At 40.4% G+C, this 13,084-nt stretch overlaps 1 protein-coding gene across 3 annotated transcripts in view; it reads right to left on the reverse strand.

The window, feature by feature from the left end:
* The window catches only part of LOC124804903 (trans-1,2-dihydrobenzene-1,2-diol dehydrogenase-like), a 104,025-nt gene extending 91,191 nt beyond the window's left edge, over positions 1 to 12,834 (reverse strand). Inside the window, exon 1 of one of the 3 annotated variants that reach the window (XM_047265278.1) lies at positions 12,713 to 12,834. Coding sequence is in view for 1 of the 3 variants with exons in the window: in XM_047265276.1 (XP_047121232.1) it covers positions 12,376 to 12,381 (6 nt within the window). In the remaining 2 variants the exon portion in view is untranslated. The other 2 variants (XM_047265277.1, XM_047265276.1) reach the window with 2 other exon arrangements.
* Between the last annotated feature and the right edge of the window lie 250 nt (positions 12,835 to 13,084).

Here is a 13,084-nt window from a genome sequence, read left to right on the forward strand (position 1 = left end):
GTCGTCCCACCACCGGAGCCCGGGACAGAACGAGTGACAAGCTGTCGAACTCCCGATCCAGTTCCACCTCGGGAGGAGCAAGACCCAGTGGCGGGGACGATGGGGAAGGGACCACCACAGGTGAACCAGCCTCCTGAGAAACCGGGCCTGCGAGGGGGGCCGGTTCTCGCTGGGGCATCTCAAACGATGGCGATGCCGGTGCTGGAGCTACTGAAGACTGCCAAGGCTGAGAACCATCGCAGTGCAGCAGAGTCACAGCAGGGAGAGGCGGTAACGTCCCCTGAGAAACCAACACGTGTGCCGGCAATGGCGAAGCCGGTGTCCGAGAGGTCGGAGGGTGGGTGCCCAAACGTGGACGTAGCTGATTTTGGTGACGACGTACCACCCGGTCCCCCGCCTGCAAGGTATAGAGCCGGCGGCCGGAATTCTGTCTACACGCCGTGCGGGAGCGGCCGTAACGGCCGGATTGTACCGCTCGCACGTCGTCCACCCCGAACACAGTGAACGCGGACGCGCCGCCCTGAACCGCCGCGACATCGCACCACAATTCCAGCTGTTGACCTGCGGCATGAGAGACTTCATACGATTGAGCAATGGACAGGACTTCCTCAAGGGAAGGGTCTTCTAACTGCAGGGCCTGTTGCCGGACCTCCCTATCAGGGGCCGAACGAACAATGACGTCGCGTACCATAACGTGGGCATACGACTCTCGCGACTGCTCCGTGACAAAATGACACTTGCGACTAAGACCGTGCAGGGTAGCAGCCCTAACCCGGTAAGACTGATGGAGCTGTTTCTTGCATTGATAGAACTCGACCCCAGCCGCCACAACATGCGTGCGGCGGCAATAATATGAAGACAGCAATGAACACAATGCGTCAAAAGACAAGGACGAGGGTTCCTGCAACGGCCCTAGCTTGATACAGCGAGGGAGATATCCAAGACAAGAAGAGAGCACGACATACCTCCACATCGGCAACATGAAACGCCTGGAAATGCTGCCGAAGGCGATGTTCATATGCGTCCCAATCCTCTGCCGTCTCGTCACACGGTGGAAAGGGAGGAGGGAACGGCGCTGGAGCAGACTGCGTGGAGAGCAACACCGGAAGCACTTGTTTCATGGTGGCCATGAGCTCTGTCTGCTGCTCGACCAAAACCCGCACTAAATCCTCCATGCCGTGGAGAAGCTGCAAAACCGGAACAACGACCCAACACGCGAAAGAACGACCCTACTCGTCGCCAATTGTGTAATAACACTGTTCACGTTTACGTAGCACTTCACTTAGCATAGACCGGGACTGTGTCCTAGGCATGGCCGATGTTAACTGACTGGACACGGCCCGTGCTGCCTCAGTTGTTGTTGTTGTTGTTGTTGTTACGCCGGCAGAGGTCGTGTCCGGATTCTCGCATGCCCTTTGGTGGACGGGACTCTACTTGCGCCTCCCGCGATCTTTCTGGTGGCTACTGCAGTGTGTCTCTGCAGATATCATGAGAATTTCATCTGTGCAGTTAACTCTCTTCATAGCATAGTACCTCAAATAGCTAAGTACACCAGTAACTGGCCAGAATTTTGTGTGTGTGCAGAGCCTACAGCCGATTGTTGGTTGGGAAAGTGCATGAAATGTAAAGATTTATTGGCAGCTAAACTTCTTGATTTATGTACTGGTGTACAAGAGTATGGCCTGAAGTGGTATGTGTGGCAGGAGAGTGATGGCAGAATTTTGGAAGTAGAGGAAGAAGGTAAATTACAGAATCTTATTGATCATATTCTTACAATGGGACCTAAATTTTTAGAGCACTGCTACTTTAAGAGAGAACAATCAAAGAACTATCAGAGTGATAAGGAATCACTGCCTTCTGCGATGCTAACTGCCATGATGTAAATCGATATTTCTGAAAATTTTACATGTGCAAGTCAAGATGATATACAAAGTGCACATTGGCAGCAGAATCAAATTAGTATTTTTACTGTCATGATTTGGCATTCAGGTACTTCTCACCCCTATGTGTTGGTAGCTGATAATCTGAATCACACAAAGAACACTGTCATTACCTATGTTGATAGACTTCTTGAAGAACTACCAGAACATATTAGGTAAGTTACAATCTGGTCAGATGATCCTGCTTCCCAGTTTAAAAACAGATATATTGCAGAGACTATAAAAGTTCCTCCCCCCCCCCCCCCCCTCCCCCCATGGACCATGGACCTTGCCGTTGGTGGGGAGGCTTGCATGCCTCAACGATACAGATAGCTGTACCATAGATGCAACCACAATGGAGGGGTATCTGTTGAGAGGCCAGACAAACGTATGGTTCCTAAAGAGGGGCAGCAGCCTTTTCAGTAGTTGCAGGGGCAACAGTCTGGATGATTGGCTGATCTGGCCTTGTAACGCTAACCAAAACAGCCTTGCTGTTGTGGTACTGCGAACGGCTGAAAGCATGGGGAAACTACAGCCGTAATTTTTCCAAAGGGCATGCAGCTTTACTGTATGATTAAATGATGATGGCATCCTCTTGGGTAAAATATTCCGGAGGTAAAATAGTCCCCCATTCTGATCTCCGGGCGGGGACTACTCAAGAGGACGTCGTCATCAGGAGAAAGAAAACTGGTGTTCTACGGATTGGAGCGTGGAATGTCAGATCCCTTAATTGGGCAGGTACGTTAGAAAATTTAAAAAGGGAAATGGATAGGTTAAAGTTAGATATAGTGGGAATTAGTGAAGTTTGGTGGCAGGAGGAACAAGACTTTTGGTCAGGTGAACACAGGGTTCTAAACACAAAATCAAATAGGGGTAATGCAGGAGTAGGTTTAATAATGAAAAAAAGAAATAGGAGTGCAGGTAAGCTACTACAAACAGCATAGTGAACACATTATTGTGGCCAAGATAGACACGAAGCCCATGCCTACGACAGTAGTACAAGTTTATATGCCAACTAGCTCTGCAGATGATGAAGAAATTTATGAAACGTATGATGAGATAAAAGAAATTATTCAGGTAGTGAAGAGGACGAAAATTTAACAGTCATGGGTGACTGGAATTCAACAGTAGGAAAAGGAAGAGAAGGAAACATAGTACGTGAATATGGAGTAGTGCTAAGAAATGAAAGAGGAAGCCGCCTGATAGAATTTTGCACAGAGCATAACTTAATCATAGCTAACACTTGGTTCAAGAATCATGAAAGAAGGTTGTATGCATGGAAGAACCCTGGAGATACTAGAAGGTTTCAGATAGATTATATAATGGTAAGACAGAGATTTAGGAACCAGGTTTTAAATTGTAAGACATTTCCAGGGGCAGATGTGGACTCTGACCACAATCTATTGGTTATGACCTGTAGATTAAAACTGAAGAAACTGCAAAAAGGTGGGAATTTAACGAGATGGGCCCTGATAAACTGACTAAACCAGAGGTTGTACAGAGTTTCAGGGAGAGCATAAGGGAACAATTGACAGGAATGGGGGAAAGAAATACAGTACAAGAAGAATGGGTAGCTCTGAGGGATGAAGTAGTGAAGGCAGCAGAGGATCAAGTAGGTAAAAAGACGACGGCTAGTAGAAATCCTTGGGTAACAGAAGAGATACTGAATTTAATTGATGAAATGAGAAAATACAAAAATGCAGTGAATGAAGCAGGCAAAAAGGAATACAAACGTCTCAAAAATGAGATCGACAGGAAGTACAAAATGGCTAAGCAGGGATGGCTAGAGGACAATGTCAGGATGTAGAGGCTTATCTCATGACATGAGGGGTAAGATAGATACTACCTACAGAAAAATTAAAGAGACCTTTGGAGAAAAGAGAACCACTTGCAGGAATATCGAGAGTTTAGATGGAAACCCAGTTCTAAGCAAAGAAGGGAAAGCAGAAAGATGGAAGGAGTATATAGAGGGTCTATACAGGGGCAATGTTCTTGAGGACAATATTGTGGAAATGGAAGAGGATGTAGATGACGATGAAATGGGAGATATGATACTGCGTGAAGAGTTTGACAGAGCACTGAAAGATCTAAGTCGAAACAAGGCCCTGGGAGTAGACAACATTCCATTAGAATTACAGCCAGCCTTGGGAGAACCAGTCCTGACAAAACTCTACCGTGTGGCGAGCAAGATGTGTGAGACAGGCGAAATTCCCTCAGACTTCAAGAAGAATATAATAATTCCAATCCCAAAGAAAGCAAGTGTTGATAGATGTGAAAATTACCAAACTATCAGTTTAAGAAGTCACAGCTGCAAAATACTTTCGCGAATTCTTGACAGACGAATGGAGAAACTGGTAGAAGCTGACCTCAGGGAAGATCAGTTTGGATTCTGTAGAAATGTTGGAACACGTGAGGCAATACTGACCCTACGACTTTTCTTAGAAAATAGATTAAGGAAACGCAAACCTACGTTTCTAGCATTTGTAGACTTAGAGAAAGCTTTTGACAATGTTGACTGGAATACTCTCTTTCAAATTCTGAAGGTGGCAGGGGTAAAATACAGGGAGCGAAAGGCTATTTACAATTTGTACAGAAACCAGATGGTAGTTATAAGAGTCGAGGGGCATGAAAGGGAAGCAGTGGTTGGGAAGGGAGTGAGACAGGGTTGTAGCCTGTCCCCGATGTTATTCAATCTGTATATTGAGCAAGCAGTAAAGGAAACGAAAGAAAAAGTTGGAGTAGGTATTAAAATCCAGGGAGAAGAAATAAAATCTTTGAGGTTGCCGATGACATTGTAATTCTGTCAGAGACAGCAAAGGACTTGGAAGAGCAGTTGAACGGAATTGACAGTGTCTTGAAAGGAGACGAACATAAACAAAAGCAAAACGAGGATAATGGAATGTAGTCGAATTAAGTCGGGTGATGCTGAGGGAATTAGATTAGGAAATGAGTCACTTAAAGTAGTAAAGGAGTTTTGCTATTTGGGGAGCAAAATAACTGATGATGGTCGAAGTAGAGAGGGTATAAAATGTAGACTGGCAATGGCAATGAAAGCGTTTCTGAGGAAGAGAAATTTGTTAACATCGAGTATAGATTTAAGTGTCAGGAAGTCATTTCTGAAATTATGTGTATGGAGTGTAGCCATGTATGGAAGTGAAACATGGACAATAAATAGTTTGGACAAGAAGAGAATAGAAGCTTTCGAAATGTGCTGCTACAGAAGAATTCTGAAGATTAGATGGGTAGATCACAAAAGTAATGAGGAGGTATTGAATAGAATTGGGGAGAAGAGGAGTTTGTGGCACAACTTGACTAGAAGAAGGGAACGGTTGGTAGGACATGTTCTGAGGCATCGAGGGATCACCAATTTAGTACTGGAGTGCAGCGTGGAGGGTAAAAATCGTAGAGGAAGACCAAGAGATGAATACACTAAGCAGATTGAGAAGGATGTAGGCTGCAGTAGGTACTGGGAGATAATGAAGCTTGCACAGGATAGAGTAGCATGGAGAGCTGTATCAAACCAGTCTCAGGACTGAAGACCACCACCACAACAACAACAACAACAACAACAACAACTACAACATAAAAGTTCTAAGCAAGATTCATGCCAAAAGAATATCATGGAAGTATTTTGCAACTTCTCATGGGAAGGGGCCAATGGATGGAATTGGTAGGGCTGTCAAACGCCAAGTTTGGTCTCGTGTGAAAAGCAGGAAATGTGTTGTAAATAATGCAACAGATTTTGTAAAAGCGTTGTTGAATTCTTCTTCTAATGTGACAACAGTTTTTATGGGTGAAGAAGACTTTAGCCAAAGAAGCAAAAAACTACATCTCTCGGCCTTAATCGAGAACTGCAAGCCTTTCTTGAACATTTCTAAAATTCATCACTTGGAACTCTATAACAATGAAGTTGTAGGACACACCACTTTATCTGCTGCAGAGGAAAACGATAACAGAACAGAAAAATCACTAGATATACAAGTAGATGACTGGGTGGTGGCAAAATATGACAATTCATATTTTCCAGGTAATGTTACTAAAATTGAAAATGGTGAGTTTATAGTTGATGTTATGATGAAAGATGGGAAGCTTTGGAAGTGGTGTGAAATTAACAATGAGATATACTACACTTAAGACAAGCTTGTCAGAAAAGTGGTACCCTCCAAGTGTAAATTCCCATGTGTGTGGTTTTTTTTTTTTTTCAAGTTTGACTTATCTGTGACAATGTAACGTGAGTTACCGTATGTCGTAATGTGATTTGTGTGTTCAATATGTTTTAATATTTATTTTATTAAGGATTAAATGTTTGGAACTTTGTTAAAATACTTATAAGATCTACTGGTATTGTGTGTAAAACTTACAAGAAATGTTCACATAAAACAGAGCAGACTTTAGTATTTTATTTATCATATAGTGATGTAACAATTATTGTGATATAGGTTTATAGAGCATTTTGTATAAAGTATGTTTTGAGGTATAAAAATATTTAATAGAAACATTTCCTTCTGTTAATTGCCCAAAACTTTAATATAAACATCACTTAGTAACGTGAGTTACCATGGAATGACCCAGAAGACCTTAACGGTAGGATCCACAAAGCAACTGAAATACATCAAAGATAGAGGCAAATACTGTCTCATGTGCGTGAGGCTCAGCACTGCTGATGTAGACTCGACATTGATGTAGGAGATACACAGTTCGAAGCCTATTTTTAATGAAAACAGTTCGATGTTCTACTCATGTTGGGTTTATTTACATAATGTGCAACACACACCCATCTGAGACTCTGATGCCCTCCAGTGCCGAAGCCGTGTGTTTCCAGATATGGGTTCCTTCTTGAAAACTGATTAGTGTGCCTTCCTGCACAATATACTATGTGTTGTTATCTTTTTTGGGATACCTTGTATACATAATATAAGGGTGGTCCATTGATAGTGACCGGGCCAAATATCTCACGAAATAAGCATCAAACGAAAAAACTACAAAGAACAAAACTCGTCTAGCTTGAAGGGGGAAACCAGATGGCGCTATGGTTGGCCTCCTAAATGGTGCTGCCATAGGTCAAACGGATATAAACTGCATTTTTTAAAATAGAAACCCTCATTTTTTATTACATATTCATGTATTACGTAAAGAAATATGAATGTTTTAGTTGGACCACTTTTTTCGCTTTGTGATAGATGGGGCTGTAATAGTCACAAACGTATAAGTACGTGGTATCACGTAACATTCCGCCAGTGCGGATGGTATTTGCTTCATGATACATTATCCATGTTAAAATGGACTGTTTACCAATTGCAGAAAAGGTCGATATCAAGTTGATGTATGGCTATTGTGACCAAAATGCCCAATGGGCATGCTATGTACGCTGCTCGGTATCCTGGACGACATCATCCAAGTGTCCGGACCGTTCGCCAGATATTTATGTTATTTAAGGAAACAGAAAATGTTCAGCCACATTTGAAACGTCAACGACGACCTGCAACAAAATAATGATGCCCAAGTAGGTGTTTTAGCTGCTGTCGCGGCTAATCCGCACATGAGTAGCAGACAAATTGCGCCAGAATCAGGAATCTAAAAAAAGTCGGTGTCGAGAATGCTACATCAACATCGATTGCACCCGTACCATATTTATATGCACCAGGAATTGCATGCCGACGACTTTGAACTTCGTGTACAGTTTTGCCACTGGGCACACGAGAAATTATGGGAAGATGACATATTTTTTGCATGCATGCACGAAGCGTCATTCACCAACAATGGCATAATATGCACTATTGGGCAACGGAAAATCCACGATGGCTGTGACAAGTGGAACATCAGCAACATTGGCGGGTTAATGTATGGATGCGGCATTATGGGAGGAAGGATAATTGGCCCCCATTTCATCGATGGCTATCTAAATGGTGCAATGTATGCTGATTTCCTACGTAATGTTCTACTGATGTTACGGATTTCTTTCTGTGGGGAAAGTTGAAGGATATTTGCTACTGTGATCCACCGACAACGCCTGACAACATGCGTCAGTGCATTGTCAATGCATGTGCGAACATTATGGAAGGCGAACTACTCGCTGTTGAGAGGAATGTCGTTACACTTATTGCCAAATGCATTGAGGCTGATGGACATAATTCTGAGCATTTATTGCATTAATGTGGTATTTACAGGTAATCACGTTGTAACAGCATGCGTTCTCAGAAATGATAAGTTCACAAAGATACATGTATTACATTGGAACAACCGAAATAAAATGTTCAAACGTATCTATGTTCTGTATTTTAATTTAAAAAACCTACCTGTTACCAACTGTTCGTCTAAAATCTTGAGCCATACGTCTGTGACTATTACAGTGCCATCTATCACAAAGCTAAAAAAAATGGTCCAACAAAAACATTAATATTTCTTTACGTACTACACGAATATGTAATAAAAAATGGGGGTTCCTATTTAAAAAAACACAGTTGATATCCGTTTGACCTATGGCAGCGCCATCTAGTGGGCCAACCATAGCGCCATCTGGTTTCCCCCTTCAAGCTAGACAAGTTTTGTTCTTTGTGGTTTTTTGTTTGATGCTTATTTCGTGAGTTATTCGGCCTGGTCATGATCAATGGACCACCCTGTATGTCAATGCGTAGATATGCTTGTTCTTAAACTGTATATATTCACATCATGTGACAGAAAAGTCATGGTTGGATGACTAGATCATGGGTTCTTCGCTCACTTGTGACTGGCTGAATAGACCGTGTCACCTGTACTCACTGTGAATGGCTGACAGAAACAAATCAAGCAGCAACCATCCTGATTTCAATCCTTACAAAGTTAGTACGTTGAGTCTGGTGGCTGTCAAATTTATGCTAGTAAGTTATGAAATTATGCAGTTCTAGTGTACTGCATTAAAGATCTCTCCAAAATGCGTAATTTTGGGTATGGTATGTTGTGCTACTGTGGAAGAAAGTGAGGTTACAGTATATAAAAACTTCACCAGAAGCAGCTGTATGAATATCAACAGCTCCGGTGGCAGACCAGTACTAATCAAGGAAGATATAAAAGCTGAAAGAAATATGTAGTGTGTCTGTATAGGGGAAACAAATATGGGACAATATTATAAAAAAGAGGGGAGGAAGAAGGTGAAGATGAGATGGGAAATGTGATACTGTGAAAATCTAAGAGGGAATTGAAAGACTTAGGTGGAAACAAGGACCTTGTAGTAGATGACATTCCTTTTTAATCAGGGAGAGACTTGGGAGAGCCAGTCATAACAGCACTATTCCACTTTGTGTGCATGATATAAGAGATAGAGGACATACCTTCAGACTTCACGAATGTAAAAATTCCAGTTCCAAAGAAGGTACTTGCTACCAGGTTTGAATACTATTGAACCATCAACTTAACAAATCATGGCTGCAAAATACTGACACAAATTATTTACAGAAGAACAGAAAAAATGGTAGAAGCAGACCTTGGGGAAGATCAGTTTGGGCTCCCGAGATATGTAGAAAAACATGAGACAATACTGACCTAATGTCTTATCTGAGAAGATTGGTAGAAGAAAGGTAAACCTTTGTAGCATTTGTAGATTTAGAGAAAGTTTTTGACGATACTGACTGGACTACACGCTGAAATTTTTAAAGTAGCACGGATAAAACACAGGGAGCAAATATTTATTTACGTCTTGTACAGTACACAGACTGCCATTACCAAAGTCCATCAACATGAAAGGAAAGTAGTAACTGAGAAAGGAGTGGGACAGTATTGTATCCCAAATGTTATTCAATCTGAATATTTAACAAGCAGTAAAGGAAACCATGCAGAAATTTAGAAAGGGAATTGAAGTTCAGGAGGAAGAAATAAAAACTTTGATGTTGGTATTGTAATTGTCAGAGATGGCAAAGGAATTGGAAAAGCAGTTGAATAGAATGGAAAGAGAATATAAGATGAACATCAACAAATGTTAAACAAGAGTAATGGAACATAGCCAAGTTAAATTAGGTGTTGTTGAGGGAATTAGACACACACAGTATTAGAAGGTTGCTATTTGGGCCCCAACATAAGTGATGTGGGCCAAAGTAAAGAGGATGTAAATTACAGCCAGGAAAAAGCAACAAAAGCATTTCTAAAAAAGAAAAATTTGTGAACAGTCAATATAAATTTAAGTGTTAGGAAGTCCTTTCTGAAAGTATTTCTGTGGACTGTAGCCTTGTACATGACAAACATGTACAATAAGCTGTTCAAACAAGAAGAGAATATAAGCTTTTGAAATGTGGTGCTGTAAATTCTGAAGATTAGATGGGTAGATTGAACAACTAAAGAGATGGTTCTGAATGAAACTGGGAGAAAAAAAGAAATTTATGGCACAAACTGACTAATCGAGGCATCAAGGAATGGCCACTTTGGGAATTGAAGGATGTGTGGTGGATAAAAATTTTAGAGCATGACCTGGTCACGAATATTGTAAGGAGGCTCAAATGGATGTAGACTGCAGCAGTAATTCAGGTTTTCACAAGATAAATTAGAGTGGGGATCTGCATAAAACCTAAGCTGAAAACATGGTGAACAGTATAAATTAATACTACAAAACACACACAATACCGTGTTTTTTTATTCATAATTGAGAAACTGATCTACCAAGAATCAAGGGACCCATACCTGGGGTGGAGGGGGAGGGGGGGAGGAGTGCTTGCCGTCCCCTCCCCACAGACACAGGAAAACATATAGTGTAGTTAAGTGTTTTTCAAGAAAATGATTTAGAAGTTGGTGTTAGGTATGTCTTTAACTGAGTTGTAACTTTCAGTTTTTCTTATGTCTGTCTATAAGAAGCCATTCACCTTTCAAAACATTAATACTACCTACAGGTAGAGCCCACCCCCCTCCCCGCCACCCTCTAAAAACTATCATATGGACACCCTTACCAAGAAGAGATGGAAGAATTATTTAACATAATATAAAAAGTTTCCAATGAAGTATGTGCCATGAATATTGTTCAGTCTACAGAAAAGTTTGATAATTACAAAGTATGAGCATCTAAAAATTAAAAATATCTGCACAATTTATAATTACACTAAATTTCTTTAGGTACTGGTAATTAATTCAATGCCCATCTAAACAAATGGAAAAATATTCCAAGTAAATAATTTGGTAGCAAATTCTATGCATCCACAGACAAAATCTTATTTTCAAAAGGCAAACTTTATCAGTATGTGTATAACTGTTCTATTTACGTTAACCAACTAATATATTTTAGAAAATTCTAATACATATCAGTCGACAGTGGGCAAAGATTCCCATTTGACGTTATAATTGTTCCACAATTTTCAATTCTGTGCCAGGGATATTTTTACTCAGGATGACACATTTTTGAGTGTTGTTATTTTTGAACTGTAATATCTTGTTACTACTGTCATGTTTCATAGGGCAGTAGGCCTACAGTGAATGTGTTGAGAACAAGTATGTGGCCACGCATTTTTTCTGAAAGGCACCTGTGAGTGCACACACTTATTTTATCTCATGAAACTATTCTCAGATATGGCAGAAAGACAGATGAACAGATAGTTAATCAAACAGACGCTTCTTGTCCAACTTTAGTAACAGTGTCAGTTTTCTATTCAATAACATGGAATGGGGATTAATGTGTGTTGAAGATCCACTAGTATTGTCCACATATATAAAGAAATTATGAAATTTATTATTGTTTACTAAGTACATGAACGTTACAGTTACATTATAACACTAGATAAAAACAAAAATATAGCCGGTGCTAATGTATCAGTGGAACTTTGACCAATCATGGAACAACGGTTCATGTAGTCAACAATACTGATAACCAACTATAAATTTTTGTGTGTCAGCAGTGATAGTAAAATATGCTACAAGTCTGGAAAACGAAGTCTACCACCATTGTCCTAATTTATGGATTCCGACACCACAGTTCTGAACCAGAGTGTAACATCAGAAAGATTAATTTCCATTAGAGTACATTTCAACCGTTGGTTTTTCTTAGCAAGTATGCATTCAACTAACATGATTACTACAAATCTAACTTCGCATATAACACGCAATATTTCGGAATACACTATTATGGACCAGCACTTTCTTGCGTTTACCCCCTCAGACATCAAAACGGAATGAGATGAATTTACTCCTAGTAAAACACGATAATCACTGCTGAAAATCAGTCGGCCTACACGTCGAGCACATGAAATACGAAAAACTAACAAGGGCAATGAAATTGGTTTTGGGTTAATTTTGCGTTTCTTTAAGCTGGCAGCAAGGTGTGTGAAGAACAGAATGACGTTAGTACTCACGGACAGCTGTACGAATATACTATGGAAGCACGTTACAACAAACCTACATAATGCAACTAGCCCTATAGTGAAATCCGATGAACTTAATTTTCTCTAGTCGCAGCTAGATGTTTGCAGCGAGAAGGTGTCTTAAATTCAAACAATGTACGGCTAACCTGCATGTAGGCATCCCATACAATAATTCATTTTTCACAGTAATAGAAATTCTTAAATTCATAACAGATGGGCTAAATCGCTCATACATTAAATGAATATCATATAGCTGTTTCAAACCTTACATGCGACTACAGCTTAACACTTCTTTTTTGCGACAAACAACAACTACCAACACAGCATGAGAATTGTTTGCAAAATTAACAAATTCTGAGAATCGAATATTACTGTCAGTTTAAAGGTTATGTAATTATGTCGATAAAACTGTAGTCCCTAATTTCGGACACATGGAAATTAGATCTTCCATGAGCTGGTATTACTCAAATCCAGAACATTTACCACTGCTGAAAATGATTTCCTCTACCAGCACTTGCATGTCATAAAGCAACAGCTAAAATATTTCTACAGTTAATATTTAACTGCAACGCAGTTGTTACATCAATTCGTTGTCTATGGTTGGCGTCACTGTTGCAGCTAATCGATCTTAAAAACCAAACATCGACATAATTCGAAGAATGGTACGCGGTATATATGAAACTGATTATGAACCGTACATACAAGTAGCCAGTATTTTAATTATTTCAAAAAGTAGAAGACGATAGAATCCAACTTAAAAGGATGTCTGAAACTTGTAGGAATACTGAGAAATAGAATTTTGAGGCGTACAATATTAACTATATTGATTTTGAAATTGTAGTGAAAGATATAAAA

This window comes from Schistocerca piceifrons, chromosome 7 (assembly GCF_021461385.2).
Source record: "Schistocerca piceifrons isolate TAMUIC-IGC-003096 chromosome 7, iqSchPice1.1, whole genome shotgun sequence".
Classification (NCBI taxonomy): Eukaryota; Metazoa; Arthropoda; class Insecta; order Orthoptera; family Acrididae; genus Schistocerca; species Schistocerca piceifrons.